Source organism: Mytilus galloprovincialis, chromosome 2 (assembly GCF_965363235.1).
Source record: "Mytilus galloprovincialis chromosome 2, xbMytGall1.hap1.1, whole genome shotgun sequence".
Classification (NCBI taxonomy): domain Eukaryota; kingdom Metazoa; phylum Mollusca; class Bivalvia; order Mytilida; family Mytilidae; genus Mytilus; species Mytilus galloprovincialis.
The window spans coordinates 51,940,254-51,957,311 of record NC_134839.1 but is presented as its reverse complement, the minus strand read 5'-3'; the positions used below and the strand labels follow the sequence as shown (position 1 = coordinate 51,957,311).

At 32.0% G+C, this 17,058-nt stretch overlaps 1 protein-coding gene across 4 annotated transcripts in view; it reads left to right on the top strand.

The window, feature by feature from the left end:
- The window catches only part of LOC143063809 (uncharacterized), a 26,163-nt gene extending 9,105 nt beyond the window's left edge, over nucleotides 1-17,058 (top strand). For 2 of the 4 annotated variants that reach the window (XM_076236189.1, XM_076236187.1), the window contains 13 exons: nucleotides 562-653; nucleotides 1,866-1,916; nucleotides 2,110-2,188; nucleotides 2,638-2,716; nucleotides 3,290-3,410; nucleotides 6,860-6,942; nucleotides 8,057-8,135; nucleotides 8,561-8,686; nucleotides 9,024-9,075; nucleotides 9,537-9,660; nucleotides 11,567-11,711; nucleotides 12,780-12,863; nucleotides 13,757-17,058. In XM_076236189.1, the coding sequence (XP_076092304.1) occupies nucleotides 562-653; nucleotides 1,866-1,916; nucleotides 2,110-2,188; nucleotides 2,638-2,716; nucleotides 3,290-3,410; nucleotides 6,860-6,942; nucleotides 8,057-8,135; nucleotides 8,561-8,686; nucleotides 9,024-9,075; nucleotides 9,537-9,660; nucleotides 11,567-11,711; nucleotides 12,780-12,863; nucleotides 13,757-13,912 (1,271 nt within the window). In that variant the 3' untranslated portion in view covers nucleotides 13,913-17,058. Of the gene's footprint in view, nucleotides 1-561; nucleotides 654-1,862; nucleotides 1,917-2,109; nucleotides 2,189-2,637; nucleotides 2,717-3,289; nucleotides 3,411-6,859; nucleotides 6,943-8,056; nucleotides 8,136-8,560; nucleotides 8,687-9,023; nucleotides 9,076-9,536; nucleotides 9,661-11,566; nucleotides 11,712-12,779; nucleotides 12,864-13,756 lie in introns of all 4 variants that reach the window. The other 2 variants (XM_076236188.1, XM_076236186.1) reach the window with 1 other exon arrangement.

Sequence of the window (17,058 nt, the reverse complement as noted above, 5' to 3'; positions counted from 1 at the left end):
GAAAGATTGAAAAATGGAGTTTCCAGTCGTGTCCCTGCATTTACGCATGAACTGTTCTACCAAAGCTTTCTTAATTTTAATATGTTGTTACTGATGACAAAATAGAGGTCAAGTTCAATAATGACGATTTTGACTTTTACCGTTCAGGAGTTATGGTTCTTGAAAGATTGAAAAATGGTGTTTCCAGTCGTGTCCATGCATTTTCTCATGAACCATTCAACCAAAGCTTTTGAAATTTTAATATGTTGTTACTGATGATAAAATAGAGGTCAAGTTCATTAATGACGGTTTTGACTTTTACCGTTCAGGAGTAATGGTTCTTGTGATATTGCCAGGACACAAATAAATGTTAATAAATCCGGTTTGCTGTCGTTGTGACAGCCTCTTGTTATGAAATTGATCTAGGTGCTCCCAATAAGGAAGGATACCAGCTACTGTCCATTAAACTATTTTGGTTGGTGCTATTTTTTGTGGGTTGAAGAAGTTTTGCATTTTCATGGATATTTGATTTCAGACTTATACTTACCATTAATTCATTTTGAGAACTTAAATTTGTTTCAGTTTTCCTTGGAGGCTCATGTAACCCTACCACATGGAGACAGGAGCTGGCTATTCCATTTCTGAAGTCACATGGTATCACATTTTATAATCCTGTAAGTAAAATAAGTACCTAAAGGCAATAGTAGTATTCCCTGTTCAATATTCATAAATAGATTTAGTTGAAATAAATTCAGATCACAAACCAAAACTGAGGGAAACACATCAACTATAAGGAAAATAAGGATCAACAGAAACACTGAACTGCTACAAAAACTAACTCCAACATACATAGAAACTGACTGAATAATAACAACTGCCATATTTCTGACTAGGTACAGGACATTTTAAGAAATGTGGATATAGAATTTATACACAATCTTATTCAAAACTTGACAATTTTTAGGGAATTTTAAATGAAATCTCTTAAAGCCACAATTTTTTTTACAAAAAGAAAAAAATATGAGTAAAAAAAGAGTAAAAAAGACATGGCAGATGGATAAAAAAGGTCACATGATACCCCTTCTTCAACCTCCACTTTAATATGGCAACAAACCTGAACTCCTGTATGTTACAAAGGCTGACTATATTGTGATAATCTATAGTTTGACTTCACACAATTATATATAGATTCCACAACTGCAACAAGTGTATTACGATATTTCTCCGCTCAAGACAGTTAAATTTTAATATTTAAAGAGCGAGGCTTGCCATGCTTTTTAAATAATTTAAATTTAACTGTTGAAAGTGGAGAAATATTGTTATACACAAGTTATAATGGTGGAATCTGTTTCTCTAATGATTTTATCCTTCCTTTCCAAGAATTTGAAGAAAGTTGTGTACTTTTTATGTGACGTCATCAGGCATGTTCGCCTTTTTAATGACGTCACAATAGGAAAATTAAGAAGAAACTCAGAAATTTAACGTCACAATTAAATTTCGACCAATCATTTGCAGATAAAAGATTTTTCACTAGTGAGGAGAAATATTTTTCTCACACCGATCAGGAAATGTGAAAATAGCGCAAAAACTAGAGAAGCAAGGCTTCCAAATAGTTCAGTCAGCAGATGTGTTTTCTCTTCTTTAACTGCTCTCAGTCTGATTAAAATCAAACCTCTCAGCGCTCCCTTTTCTGATATGTCACGTGGCATGACATATCAGAAACGGGAGCACTGAGATGGTTGATTTTAATCACTCCCACACTACATATCAGAAACGTGAGCACTGAGAGGTTTGATTTTAATCAAACTGAACTGCTCTATGTTTTGCTCTTATTTTGATTTGAATAAGACTTTCCATTTCTGTCTTTTATTTTTTTCCTAAAGCAGGTACAAAACTGGAGACCAGAACTACTTGAACTAGAAGCACAAGCCAAAGAGGTGAGAATAAACACTATATTTTTTTTTAACCTTTAATTGTTTCATTTTTGGAAGATTTGAAGTTTTTAATCCTTTTAATCCTGTTGGTTGCACCTTAACTTGCTCATGAATTATTTTGAGCAATTAATTGTCTTAATGATTTCAATAGCGCTTCTTTTTTTAATCATACTATTTATATTTCATTATATTTCAGAATGCGGACATCATGTTCTTTGTAATAGACAAGGAAACAAGAGGAATATCATCTATGATTGAAGTAGGATACCTAGTTGGTATGTATTACTAAAAAAAGAGTTAAGTTAAGGGTCAATAGCACAAGGTCAATAGTAAAGTAAGGGAGACAACTGGGTAACCTTTTCATCAAAAGTATCAACTTCCTTTAATTGGTAACACCTCCACCAGTGAATAAAAATATAGAATTGTCGTATATAATTGTCAAGGCAATTATTGTCCACAAAAACCAAATCAAATACATAATTTTTCTGTACTCAAAGTAAAAAAAAGAAATATTTAGGATTTGCATAAGTAACATATATCTGAATTCTTCAAAAGGTTTTTTTAAACAAAATGAATTATGCTCTTTGAAATTCTAAATTCAGCGTGGCAGAAATCAGCTTGTATACTTTTTGATTAGATGTATTCATAGTATTCAAAATATTTGCATTTTGAAAAAAAAGATGTATAGGTATTGAGAATAAATCACATCATTTTCTTTTTACAGCTAGCATGAAGCAAGTTATACTAGTGCTGACAGAAATAGAGGACAATGATACAGAATGTAAAAGAGTATTTACTGAACAGTAAGTCTTTGTATAAAGGCAGTCACAGGATGGAGGAGTAAGGATTTCATAGCAAGAAATTCCCATTCCATTTTAGCATTATAAGCAGAACTAACAAAAGAAAGCATTATTACATAGCCGTTAGCTTTTGTTCAATTATTGAGATATTCACATTCTATGAGTGATTGGTTCTGAGATGTGAATGGTTTTACACTTGCAATTTTAGGGCTCTTTATAGCTTGTTGTTCAGTGTGAGCCAAGTCTCCGTGTTGAAGGCCGTAACTTGACCTCAATTCAATTCAATTCAAAGCTTTATTTATAGTCGGCATGTTACATAACAAATAGACCTATAATGGTTTACTTTTATAAATTTTTATTTGGATGGAGAGTTGTCTCGTTGGCACTCATACCACATATTCCTATACCTATGTGTAATTTATAAGTATTGCTATAATAGCAGGCAAATTATATCCCAGGAAACAAAAGCTATGAAAGTGATAGTTTTATGATTAAAATTTCAAGATTATTTTACAATTTTGAATGTCAGACCATTTCTGTATGATAACTTTAAATGACTTTGACCTTCCTTTATAGGGAAAAGAGTGATTTATGCCGAGGACGTAAGATATTAGAAGATCTGGTAGAGAGGAATTCTGTTCCAGTATTTACTGATATAGATACAGCTTTGAAATGTACAGAAATTGTCCTGAATCAGGTAAAATTAATAAATTTCTGAACAATTCAGGATTTTTTGGGAAATTTTTATGCCCCATTTATGGGCATTATGTTTTCTGGTCTGTGTGTCTGTCTGTTTGTTCCTCTGTCTGTCCGTCTGTCCATCAGTCTCATGTTATGATCTTTCTGATTTTTATGCCAAACAAGAGTTTTTACCCCATTTTCATGGTCCACTGAACATAGAAAATGATAGTGCGGATGGGACAATAGTGTACCTTGGACACATGCTTGTTAATATATATGTTATAGTTATCTTTATATCTTATGACCATTTTTATAGTTATTTTTATTTTTTAAAGAAGACATACTATGGTATACTGTTGTCCATCTGTCTATCCTTCCGTAGACAATATGTCAAACTCAAAAACTCTTTACCCAAAATGCATAAAACTTGGGTCATTTGTATATATATCTATTAACGTGAGCTCGCTTTAGTTTTCGTAAATTTTAGATTTTTTGTTTCCAAGAAATGGGGTTTCATTCATTAAAAAAGTGTTTTTTTCAAGTTTTCAGACACTAGCTTAAAATTGCAATCTCCAATTTGAAAGAAATTTTGGTCAATTGTTTTTATACAACCCCAAAAAAAATTTGCGGTCGTATATTGGTATCACATCGTCGTCGTCCGAAGACGAATGGTTTCCAGATAATAACTTTAGAATACCCGGTAAGTAAATAGAAATCAATAAAATTTTAACTCAATGTTTATAACCACATAAGGAAGGTTGGGATTGATTTTGGGGGTTGTGTTTAAATGTTTCAATTACTCTGAAATTGTTCCACTAAGTAGAAGGTTTGGATTCATTTTAAGGGTTATGGGGCAAACAGTCTAGGATTTAAGGGCCAAAAATGGGTCCAAAACAAGCATTTTTGAAGTTTTGGGACAATAACTTATGTTTAACTGTACGGATCTCTCTGACATTGTACCACATGGTTCCATATAATAAAGAGAAGGCTTGGTGTCAGTTTGGGGTTAATATCCCTGAACATTTAGGAATAAGAGGCCAAAAAAGGGCCAAAAAGAAGCATTTTTCTAGTTTACAGACAATAACTTGTCTTTAAGTGTATGGTTCCCTCTAAAATTAAAATTCAAGGTTTCTTACTACTAAGAAAAGGCTGGAATTTAGTTTCAGGGTTCTTGTTCCAAGGGGGATTTCAATAAGTGAGGGGACAAAAAAGGGGCCCAAACAAGCATTTTTGCAGTTTTCAGTCAATAACTTGTCTTTAAGTGTATAATTCTCTGAATTTATACCACAAGTTTCCATACTACGAAGGGATGATTATAGGGGGTAATGGATCAAATCGTTGAGCAATTAGGGGCAAAAAAAAGGGGGGGGTGTAAATAAGGGTTTTTCTGGTTAAAGGACAATTTAGATAATTTAAAAGCAGTGTAAGGGAGGTAATCCAATTCCAATTAAAATTTAAAGAATACTGTTATATATATCTTTGATTACTTGATTATCTCCCTTACACTGCTTGAAATCATGTTAAAGGAAGTGATAATTGTCTTGAGATGTGTAGCTGTAAATTTATTTTTGGGGAAGACGGCTTCAAGCCGTCAATCCCCTATGGGGTTGACCATAGTGTCATTCCCTCACATCATTCATTTTGTTTTTATAGTGTGGAAAACCCCCCAACAAATCTTACTAAGATTGAAGAGAAGGAGACCCAGAAATGAATAGTTTGACTTTAAACACTTTTTTACACTTTCCCTTCTGTTTCTCACGAAATTAGCGTATCTTGAGCTCTCCTTTACACTGTTTATGTTTCTTTTACAATCCGGAAAAAATCAGTATGACGAGATATTCTAAATATATCTAACCTACATTGTATTTTATAATGACGTCATTCTTGGAATGCCACACTACGCAGAAGCAGGGATATCCTTCACTGGTTATTTAAATCATTCTCAGAGATCGTGCACTAATTACACATTGGTATTTGTTAAATTTAAACATAATAATGTATGCTGTAGATGTTTCAAACATCAACATGCAATACTTTAAATTGTAGGTAAACAACTTTCAAAGTAAACAAAGATCGTGGGGATACATGAGATAGGGGAGAGAAACGATTTTATTCATTTTTTGTTGTTGTAAAAATGCTGTTTTGAGAATCTTCCTCCAATTCAGGAGCACCTCAATTGTTGAGTAATTATCCACTAAAATAAAAGTTAATGTACCTAAACACTTAAAATGTGACATTTCATTGGATTAGTAGTCTTCCATTTAAACTAAATTTTTGTGTACCAACGTAATCATTGTAATGGTAAAAAAAAAAAAAAAAAAATAATGTTGCATTTTGTAGTTTAAACCTATTTATTCATGAAATTTACAAATATTTCAAATTTAGGATTTGGAAACAAGCTTCACACAGTTTACATCAATTATATTGTTTTTCATTAGTACCTGTTTCCCTGTGATGAGAGTTGTAACTGGGAACTTTATCAATGGAAAGTTAAAACTGAATAGATTTTTCAGTCCAAACTTTCTTAAGAAAAAACTTAAAAATCAAAGAGTACTGTCACAAAAAATGGAAAATGGCCCTAGCCTGCAGTTCAGTGGTACACAATGAAGATTTCAAAAAATATTGTAGTTGTGAAATGACAAAATTCAGTTGAAATTTAGATAATTAACTATCAACTTTAATCATATGTTTAGATTTAGAAGATGCAGATCTTTTCCATTGGTCGAAATTGAATCCTAATCTAAGGAAACGAAATTACATTAAACAACAATTGATTTCAATATCGTCAACCTTTCTACATGTTCTAGCTGTTTTTTTTTATCATTCTTTATATGAAGACTATCAAAAGATACCCCCCCCCCCCCCTTTCCAAAAAAAATAATTAAATAAAAACAAGGGCCGTCTTTCCCCTCAGAGCTATTCAGCTCTTTGATTAGAAGTTACTGTTTATTAATATTGATTTTAACCATGACTGTTAGTTATTTTGTGTTTTAATACTTTATGATGTATTTAAATGAGTAGTTATTGTTGCCAACTGATTTAGAAATTTGAATTGAGATTATCTTTTGAAAAAGGGATTTGGGGAGGTGACAAAAAATTGGGAGGGGTGGGGGTAAAAGTTTTCTCATTTTAGATTTTAGAAATTAAAAAGAATTTTTCTTCAAATATTTTTTTGAGGGGATTTATATTCAACAGCATAGTGCATGTAGTGTATTGCTCAAAAGCAGATCAGAAACCTTTGCTGTGTCAACTATTTAATCCAAGATCAGAGCGGTATCAAGCTTGAATGTTGTGTCCAAACTTGCCCCAACTGTTCAGGGTTCGACCTTTGCGGTCGTATAAAGCTGTGCCCTGCAGACTTTTCAATATATAAGACACTAGTTTCAGACTGGCTTTTCACATTGAATGAATACATATTAATTGTATTTTAAATTTGTTTGGCAATAAATGTGTTGTATTTTGCAGGGTCTACGAGTTCAAGACTTAGACTTGCAGCATGGTGCTCAACCTGTTATTCATGGACATATTCCTGTTGGAGAAACACTATTGTAAGAAATCATAGCTTTTATTTAAAAACCTCCTATTTTAGCTTACCTGGGCCAAAGGGCCAAGTGAGCTTTTCTCATCACTTGGCATCCGGCGTCCCCCGTTTGTTGTCCGTCGTCATTAACCTTTACAAAAATCTTCTCCTCTGAATCTACTGGACTAAATTTAACAAAACTTGGCCACAATCATCATTGGGGTATTCAGTATAAAAAAATGTGTCCCGTGACCCGGCAATCCAACCAAGATGGCGGCCATGACTAAAAATAGAACATAGGATTAAAATGTAGATTTTGGCTTATATCTCTGAAACCAAAGCATTTAGAGCAAATCTGACATGGGGAAATAATGTTAATTAGGTCAAGATTTATCTGCCCTGAAATTTACAGATGAATGGGACAACCCGTTGTGAGGTTGCTGACCCTGAATTGTTTTAAGGAAATTGTGCCGTTTTTGGTTATTATCTTGAATATCATTATAGATAAACTGTAAACAGCAGTAATGTTCAGAAAAGTAAGATCTACAAATAAGTCAGCATGACCAAAATGGTCAATTGACCCCTTAAGGAATTATTGCCCTTTTTAGTAATTTTTTTAACCATTTTCTCAAATTTTGTAAATTTTTACAAAATATTTTCCACTGTAACTCCAGGCCAAGTTCATTATAGGTAGAGATAATTGTAAGCAGCAGAAATTTCAGTAAAGAAAGATCTACAAACACATCACCATCACCATAACACAACTTTGTCATGAATCCATCTGTGTCCTTTGTTAATATGCACATAGACCAAGGTGAGCGACACAGGCTCTTTAGAGCCTCTAGTTTTTAAAGTGAATATTAATTAGCTAATGCAGAACCCTCCAGTGGTTTAATGCTTTAAATGTTTCTAAAAAGAACCTGCGGCTTCACTATTTTTTGTGGGATTTCAAGTTTCATATATTTCGAGGGTATAGATTAAACACAAATTCCCTACCGCACAACCACCACTTCAGGTGTTGGTTCATTTATATTCTTACAAATTCAAAATGTACAACAAAGTACAAATTTTTTATATGATTATCTGCAGATTTTGCCAAAACAGGAAATTTTAGATTATGAGTAAATATGATTGTTTTTCAGACAAATGAGAGAAGCCTTTAACTCCATGGACAGTGCTAGTTTTACTACAGTAGATGACCAGCAACTGACTCCTCAAGAAGTAAGTATTCTTCAGATTAGTATTAATTGGGAACGTTCAACTTCATCACAGGTGCACATGACTCCAATCTTAATTGATAAAGATTGTTAGTTTTCGTACCGAAGGTCAATGGTTCTACGGGTCCATTTATTATATACTGTATAATGTAATAGTTCAATATATTAGGTATGTAGATGATAATTAGGTATTGATAGTTAAGAATTGATTCATTTTCATTGATACCATATAAATAAATGTTTCAGATTTTTTGTGCAAATTTATGTTATTGTCATTGTGCTGCCTTATTATGCTTTATTTTTGGATCATGTCAAACTTGTAAAATTAATCAATGAAAAAAGAGGGGGGGGAATGAAATAAAATGACTAATTGTATTTCAGATAAAAATAATGTATCACACATGCACATTTTACATTTTTCTTTTGCAGTTGAAGCTAGCTTATAAAAGCTGTACTGGAAAAGATCTGGATAGTAAATGGTTAAAGAAAAAAGACAAACATTCTAAATACTATTTTGAGGAATTCTGTTGTATAATGGTAGAAAGCCAAGTGCAGGTACATAATAAGAAATGAGTAATTGGGTGCATGCCAAAAACAGCAACACACTATAAAACAAACAAAAATGACTGCTAAACAATGATATATTTTTACCCAAATGATTAACCCACAGAAAAGAGGGATTCGATTTCTCCACTGTTGTCTGTCTAATGAAAAAGAAGGGAATTTATTATTAAGTGACCACCGATAGCTCATTTCACGTTGATAATACATGAGAAAAGTAGTTAGAGTAAAGAGTAAAAGAGTTTTATAAAAATAAAGGAGGTAAGCTGTTGATAAATTTGACTTTTTCTGTGTGATTCTCTGTAACACTGATGCTTATTTTATATTACAGCCAGGTACTGTACAGAAAAAGATAACAAGTTTTATATCCACTATATTTGGCAGTAAGTCCTACATATATTTGAATACACATAGTCCTAATGTTTGTTTGTATACATGTACGTTTATTTTGCAGTATTTCAAGACAATGACTTAGTTAATGGAAGCATGAAAATAAAGTATTGTTTTTATTTTTTAATATAAATTAATCAAACAATATAAAGGTAAAGTTTATGTCTTAAGTTGAACTGCATTACTCATAAAGATCTGAAGTTCATAGTATAATTATCCATTTAGGAAGTGCAGATTTCTTAAGTTAAATGGTTTTAATTTGTAAAGTATAGATGATTAAGATACATTCAAAATTTTCTGAAATATGTTCATTGCTGTGTATTGCCCTACTTCCACCTATAATGGTTTACTTTTTTGCAAATTGTGACTTGGATGCAGAGTTATCTCGTTGGCACTCATACCACATCTTCTTATATCTATCTATTGCTGTATATTGTTTCTTATATTTTGACAGAATTTTCTGGCCATTCAAGCTGTTCTATGCCTTGTCATTCAGAGAAAGACTTCAGGGATGTATATTTAGGGGGCAGCTGTGGGGACTCCAACTGGAGAGATAAGATTGCTATACCAATTCTTAGGTAAGGCCTTAATAAAAAAAAATCAAGATCTAGAACACCTGCAAAATAAAATCAGTTTACATTCAATATTTCAGGCAAGCATTTTGTACCCAAAAGATTAAAAACAAAAACAAAACAAAAAACAGCAAGAGAATTTGAAAAGAAAAATGACTGACAGACCAGACCAGGGGCAGATTTAGGCGGGGGCGTGGCGGGCGTGCGCCCCCCCCCCCCCCCCTAAAATTTGCAAAGCATAGGTTGTCTTCAACTTATTTAAGTATAGAGCATCACTGAAGAGACATGTATTGTCAAAATGCGCATCTGGTGCAAGAAAATTGGTACTGTTAATTTTATTAGAGACCATATCATCTTTTTTAACATTCAAAGTAAATAAAACAATCAGTTTAACAGAATCAATGTGATTACTATTCAACTGACCTACGATTTATTTAAGTTCTATAAAAATTATATACTTCAAAGGAAGGTGTCACACGCGGAGCTGCATTTGATGACAAACATAATAGGTTTTTAGCAGTTAAAGTAAAAACAATTGTTACATTGTGTTTGCGGTTTTTATTATCAATTTCTTTGATAATTGAAGTTCCAACAAATCCCTTACTCACTTTCACAATTTCATCATGGCATGAACAAGAAAACAGTCCAGGTGAGATTATTTCTTGATTTCCTTAATGAAAGATACAAATACTGTTTCAAGCGAAAGGTTAGTTTATTAATTTGTATCCCTGTGTCTCTCTATATATTTCTCACTTGCAACCAAACATTTTGCCGACATATGTACCGTATTACAAGCATGGGATCCCTAGAAAATAAATAAACACAACTTTGTATACATGCATCTCATTCTGATTTTATTGGGTTTGTGGCAAACACAGTATATATAAAGTCTGACACGACCTCCGAAAATCTTGCCATCATAACTCGGAGGTTCATCGCGGAACAGAGACGTATTGTTTTACCTCTGTTCGTCCATCCGTCAGTCAGTCACTTGATATTTGGTCCGGAGGATCCACAAGGACGCATACCAATATATTACTTCATTATTGCTTCCCTCCTGAAGATATTTGATTGACTAAAATGAATGCAACACCAGTTTTCCCAGCAATCATTGACATATTTATGTGGAGGGTCAGCTTGTGTACTCCGAATTGAGGTATCCTTATTGTCTTCTGTCCCGTTTTCTGGGAAATGTATGGGGATAGTCTCAATAAATAGAAGCTTACAGATTTCTGGTTAATTATGGTGGTTATAGGTTGTTGTCAGGGTTTGATTTCATTGGTTTTAGCTTGAGACTTCAATTTCTCGCTAATTTTACCACACAATAGTTCGAGATAACTACATTGTACCCCCTTTAGAAGAATATTTCAATAATTTTACCTCAAAAAAAATGTTTGCCTCGATCCGCTCGGCGAATATAAAACTTTGCGCCCCCCCTAACCTGAAATCCTGGATCCGCCCCTGGACCAGACCATATGTTTTTTTGAAAAAGTGTCAAAAGATACCAAGGAGAAATGATAAGTCACAAGTAAAGGAAGGATAGAAATGATAAGTCACAAGTATTAAAAGGAAGGATAGACAACACATCAGTAAAATAAAGAAGATAAAAAGATGGAGAGCAAAAAGTAAAAATAGTGTACAAGATTTATATTGTAATCTTGTATATATGTAACTGCATTTTATATTTATAGTAGGTTTATTTGTATCATGTTATAAGTTCACTTAAGTTGCTTAATCATCTTGGCTTGGATTTTTGAAAATCTGATGACCTAAATCCCAAGAAGCTCTTCAGATGTATCTGTCTTATAAAGTGCTATTTTCATTATTAACTTTTATGGTATTTTTTGTTGATTTTTTTAGGTTTACAAAATGTAATTCATTAATAAATATGTTTTTCTTTTTTTCTTTCTAGGAAAAATGGGATATCCTATGTCAACCCCTTTATATCAGGGTATAACCAAAAACTGATACCAATACAAGTGCAAGCTAGAGAGAAATGTAGACTGCTACTTTATGTTATAACAGATAGGACCAGGTCACTTTCCTCTATGATAGAGGTTTGTAAATATATAAAATACCATGCCATGAGCATGAGGACCTTATTGAGAGATGATATGGGTTGAGAGGTATTAAAGGATTGGTAAAATGTTTGATTGATTGATGTATGGATGCATAATGTCTGGGGACAAACATTAAATCATACTGTAAATTCACAAATTATTGCATGCATTTATTATTGCAATTTTGTCATTTTAGACTTAAATGCAATTTTGAATTTTGTGATATTGAGAAAAATCCTATGTAATTATATAAAAAATTTCTCAATGCGTGTTTAAATTATTGTGATTATAACTCTGTCAAATTTTTCGCAATAATAAAAACATTACAATAATTTTGGAATTTAGGTTTCGGAATGATAGCATGTCAATGAGATTGTACCCTGCTTTGTACTAGACTTTGTACTATAGACTGTATAGACAGCTGACACACAGCTATGAAGGCACATCCTCCCTTTTCATACACATTATTCTGACTCTGGGACAAAGACAGATAACATATCAGATACATGCATATGTATACTGTTCATTTACAAATTGTGAAATGACAGATTTTGAAGAAAAAAATATGTAGCATTTCCTGGAATCCTTATAATTTTATTCATATTTTTATCAACAATTCAAAGATTATTATATTAAGTACATGCTCAAATTGCTGAATTTACAGAAATAAACATCAATAAGTGTTTGTCAGAAATATTGATCTTATCTGTCATTATACTAATTGCTAAGCAGAGAGCGTGTAAAGTGATACATGTAAGTATGACTGTTCATACATTCCTCCATACACATTTTGTATCGCATTGTCTGAATTTCAGTGGAACTTAGATAAAATTGTCAGTACTCATTTGGATGGATCTTTTAGAGAGTTGATTTATTTTTAGTAAAACAAGAAACGAAGACTCGGTTACAATCATTCTAATATCAACTGGTGACCATAGATCACGTGAAGCAATTAACTGTTTTGTTTCTATAAAAGCCTACATTAAAATCGTTTCACACATTTTTCCAGAGTAGCTATGACCTTATGTTTCAGTTCTTTTATGTTTTTGTTTGTTTCTTTGTCAGGCTGGTTACTATGTTGGATTAGGGTGTAAAGTTATACTTTGTATACAGCAGATGAAAGAGGGGGCAATGATAGGAGGAGAAAAGGTATGGTATAGTGTGAAATAGCTATATAGTTAAAAGTTTAAGTCATTGACCCTTCAGTGCTTGTGCTTAATCGGGTTTTTTTTGTTATACAAGACAAGACAATTTATTACAACTTAGACACACATATAGTGCTACAAGAGGATAACAATTATACATTAACATTTACATTATTATACATTTGCAAGCAAGACACACAATTAATAAATTTAGTGATATCATACATTAGAATTGAAATATACCATAACTAGTTGATTTGTTTGTAATATTTTTAATTGTATGCAGATTAATTAGCATTCGCATATATCATTTTCACATTGATTGTTTGGCCACCACAATTTTTACTAGACACTACAAATAAAAGGATTTATCGGTAATTCATATATTTTCCGTTTGATTTTACTGCCTAATATTTTCGAGTATCAACGTACTGGCTGTATCACTGAAAATATTAGGCAATACATTGTGTGACGTCATAATTACTGATAAACAGAATAATAACAGGCTCGTCTAGATATTCCACATGATATAGTCAGTATCAAAAACGAAACTACCTATTATTGTCTATGTATTCCTTCTATGTGCAAAAACATGTTACATTTTAAAGGTTATTTTTGCTATGCTCATAACCCAAAACAATCGTCTGAACCTATAAAAAGTTAATGTGGATTTTTGTCGATAGAAAGAAAAACATGCTCTGTCTATGATTGCATATCAGTTACTACAATACCTTGTGTATATTAAAGAGAAGATGTGGTATGATTGCCAATGAGACAACTCTCCACAAGAGACCAAATGACACAGAAATTAACAACTATAGGTCATTGTACGGCCTTCAACAATGAGTAAAGCCCATACTGCATAGTCAGCTATAAAATACCCTATTTTATTCTCAGATTTCTGAATGTGGAGTGAAAGACTACGCCCGAGGACGTGCGTACTTAGCAGATTTAGCCAACAGAGAAGGAGTACATATATTTGAAGACATTTTAGAAACTGTAATGTATTGTGTGAGTTATCTTCAAGAAATTCCTGTAGATACGGGATATTGAAACTACTTGATTGGTTCCATAGGACTGTACAATTATCTGCTTGAGCAGGTCAGGATCATCACACCAAACACATGGTTGTAGTGTTCTAGCCAATTGCAATGACTGTCTCCAAGTATGCACCATATGTGGTATAAAGTAAAATTCAGGAGTTGTTGTTATAATCAGGTTGCATTTATCAACAGTAACAATATATAATTCAGAAATTATCAGCTTTAAAAAAAAGTTTGTATTAAAACGCCAAGCTAGCATAACTGAAGTCAGGGTTCTATGTGTATCCATTATCATCATGTAATATCATTGAATGATTATTTTTAAAAGCAGTTTTGTTGCATTATTAGGCATTAAGTTTATACGAACCTAGGCTGACTTAAATCAAAATTTAGTGATTGTGTTCATATTTATGTCTTATGTGTTTAAGAAAATTGTGCAAAACTTTATTGATACATTTCTATGTTAGTGAAAATGTTATACCGGTAATTATAACAGTGTCCTAGACAGCAGTTCCCCTCTTCCTTTTCAAAGCTGCCTCCTGCGTACAAATCTCTCCATTATGTATTTTTGTTCTCTGAGGAAAATTAAAACTTATCAATGCAAAAATATCATTAAAACTTCTGGGAAAAAAATTTAAACAATGAAAGATGCCATAAATCAATAAAAAAAGACATAAATTTTTTTAATTATTAATGTCTTTTTAAAGTAAACATAGACAACTTGTCCCTTTTTTCTACATAAGAACGTGTCTGTACCAAGTCAGGAATATATATCCATTTATTTGAGCTTTTGATTTTGCTATTTGATTAGGGACTTTTCGTTTTTTGAAACTTCCCTCGAGTCATTTAACTTTTTGAAGTTTTTAGACAAGGAACCTCTCTAACATGCCCTTCATCCAAAACTGTGACCCTCTGACTTGAAATCCATGCTATCATAACCCACTCTGTGAGTGGAAGTGACATTGCATTCACCTTGTCCATCCATTTGTGCTCCTGTCTCTCCATTAGTCCAATAAATGTATCCATCACACTTTTCTCAGGAACTACTGATCAAAATGACTTCATTGTAAGACAGCAATTTAAAACTGATAATTTTTAATATGGGCTCTTTTTGGATCTTTTAAACACCTACCTCCTGTTTCTTTTGTCAATAATGTGAATATTGCATTATGGTAAATGAACATAATTATGGTAAATGAACATAATGTTAACTGTCACACATTACAACAGCATAATGACTTCATATTTGGTGAGCAGCTTAGAAATGATGAGTTGTATGACATGAGCTTTTTCAGATCTCTCGGAGTTGTGTATTAAATTTCATGAATTCCGTGGGTAAGGTAAACCATGAATTTACAGGTCAATGAAGCAAAAAAAACTCTATGAAGTTGTAAGCAGACTTTGACAAAAACATGAAATCAAATATCCACAAAGTGTGTGTTTTATTTTTTTTTTGAAATTTTCATATTTTTTTCAAAGGGTTAAAGTAAATATTTTGTCAAAATTTTATGAAAATTAAATGAGCCAAATTGATTTTAGCCAGGTGTTTGATACCACCTTTAAAATTTATAATATTTTTTTTCCTGGTAAAATTTTATTTATAACATCTTTACCCATTTCTGAGGAAAAATGATGTTTTTCCCATCAACGCCAATCAGTCTACCTGCTTGATAACATGTAAGGGTCTTTATTGTTAATGGTTATGATGATAATGAGTGACGGTACATCACCACTGTATAATCTGGTTATTATACTCATGGATTTTAAAACGAGCTGTATATAATGATTTTGTAAGTCTGCCATTTGTTCATATTTTGTAGTATATTGTTACGTCTTTCTGTCCCTCTTTTCTATACACAACTGATAACATTATGATGCTATTGTGCACCTATTTTGTTTTTTTATCAGAATAATTTTTACCATTTTCTTTAGAAAATCATGTACACATATCATTGCACATTTATGTCCCTTTTTACCTCCCAAACCATATATCAGGAATTGATGAAATTTCCATACCATTTTTATTTACCCACAGGTATTGTAGTGATTGATTTTGAGTTATGTGCCTTTATAATTTTATAGGCAAGCAGGGGCATCATATGTGCCCCATGGACACATTCCCCATTTTTATTTACCTCCTAATTTTTTTTTTTTTATATCTTAATATTTAATATTTTTAGTTTCGCTTATCACAACACAGACTATGTACCTGTGTATCATTGTATGAGCTTTTCTCTCAGTGTTTAAACTGTTGCTAAGTGTGAATGACTAGTTCAAAGTCTTATCTTAATTCTTAAATACAAAATGAACATTTCTCTTGCACCAAAGTTTGTAACAGACAAGCACTCTATATTATTATGATGAACTTATATACCATAATGCATCATGTCCAAGATGAATAAGAAATACAAATTTTTATCTGTTTAAATTTTAATGATACATGTAGTTTTCCTTTTTTGTACTTTTTTTTTTAGGCAAGAAGGATTAACTGGTACTTAAAATATCTTAGACCTATCAGTATTAATCAAAAACACTTATTGATTAATGTATAACAAATGTACCAGATATTTTGTTAATAGATTATATTTTGTTTTTGAATATCATATTTGTTATTTTTAAAGCTTTCTCAAAAAATTATTTCAGTGATCAATAATCTTTCCTTGAAATATAATGTAGTTATTTTCTGGTTTGATGAGTGTTACCATGGTTACTGCTTCACAGTAAAGAGTGTAAACAGGTATAGATTCAGGATGCTGAAGAAAGACCCAAACACCCCTTTTTCACATCAGTCAATTATTCAAACATGAAATTTTAAATGATAATTGTACACTCTTTATTGTTGTTTAATGATATTTCAGTTTTAAACATTTTGAAAATTGAAAATTATAGCTTAAAATTTTCATTTAAAAACATTTTGTGGTGTTGCTTCATTAAAAGCAAGAAGACAAAACAAAGGATAATTTGCCTTTTTGTATAAATCTAAAATTCTTTTTAAAATTAACATGGATTAAAACTGAGTTTTAACTGTGATGAACTAAGTTTTACTTTCTGTGTGGGAAAATAAATTATTTCCTAATTTTAGAGTTAAATTAATGATCACAGAAATAAGTTTCTGGAAAAGTTTATAGCTTTTTGAATAAAGATTTGTTGATTTGT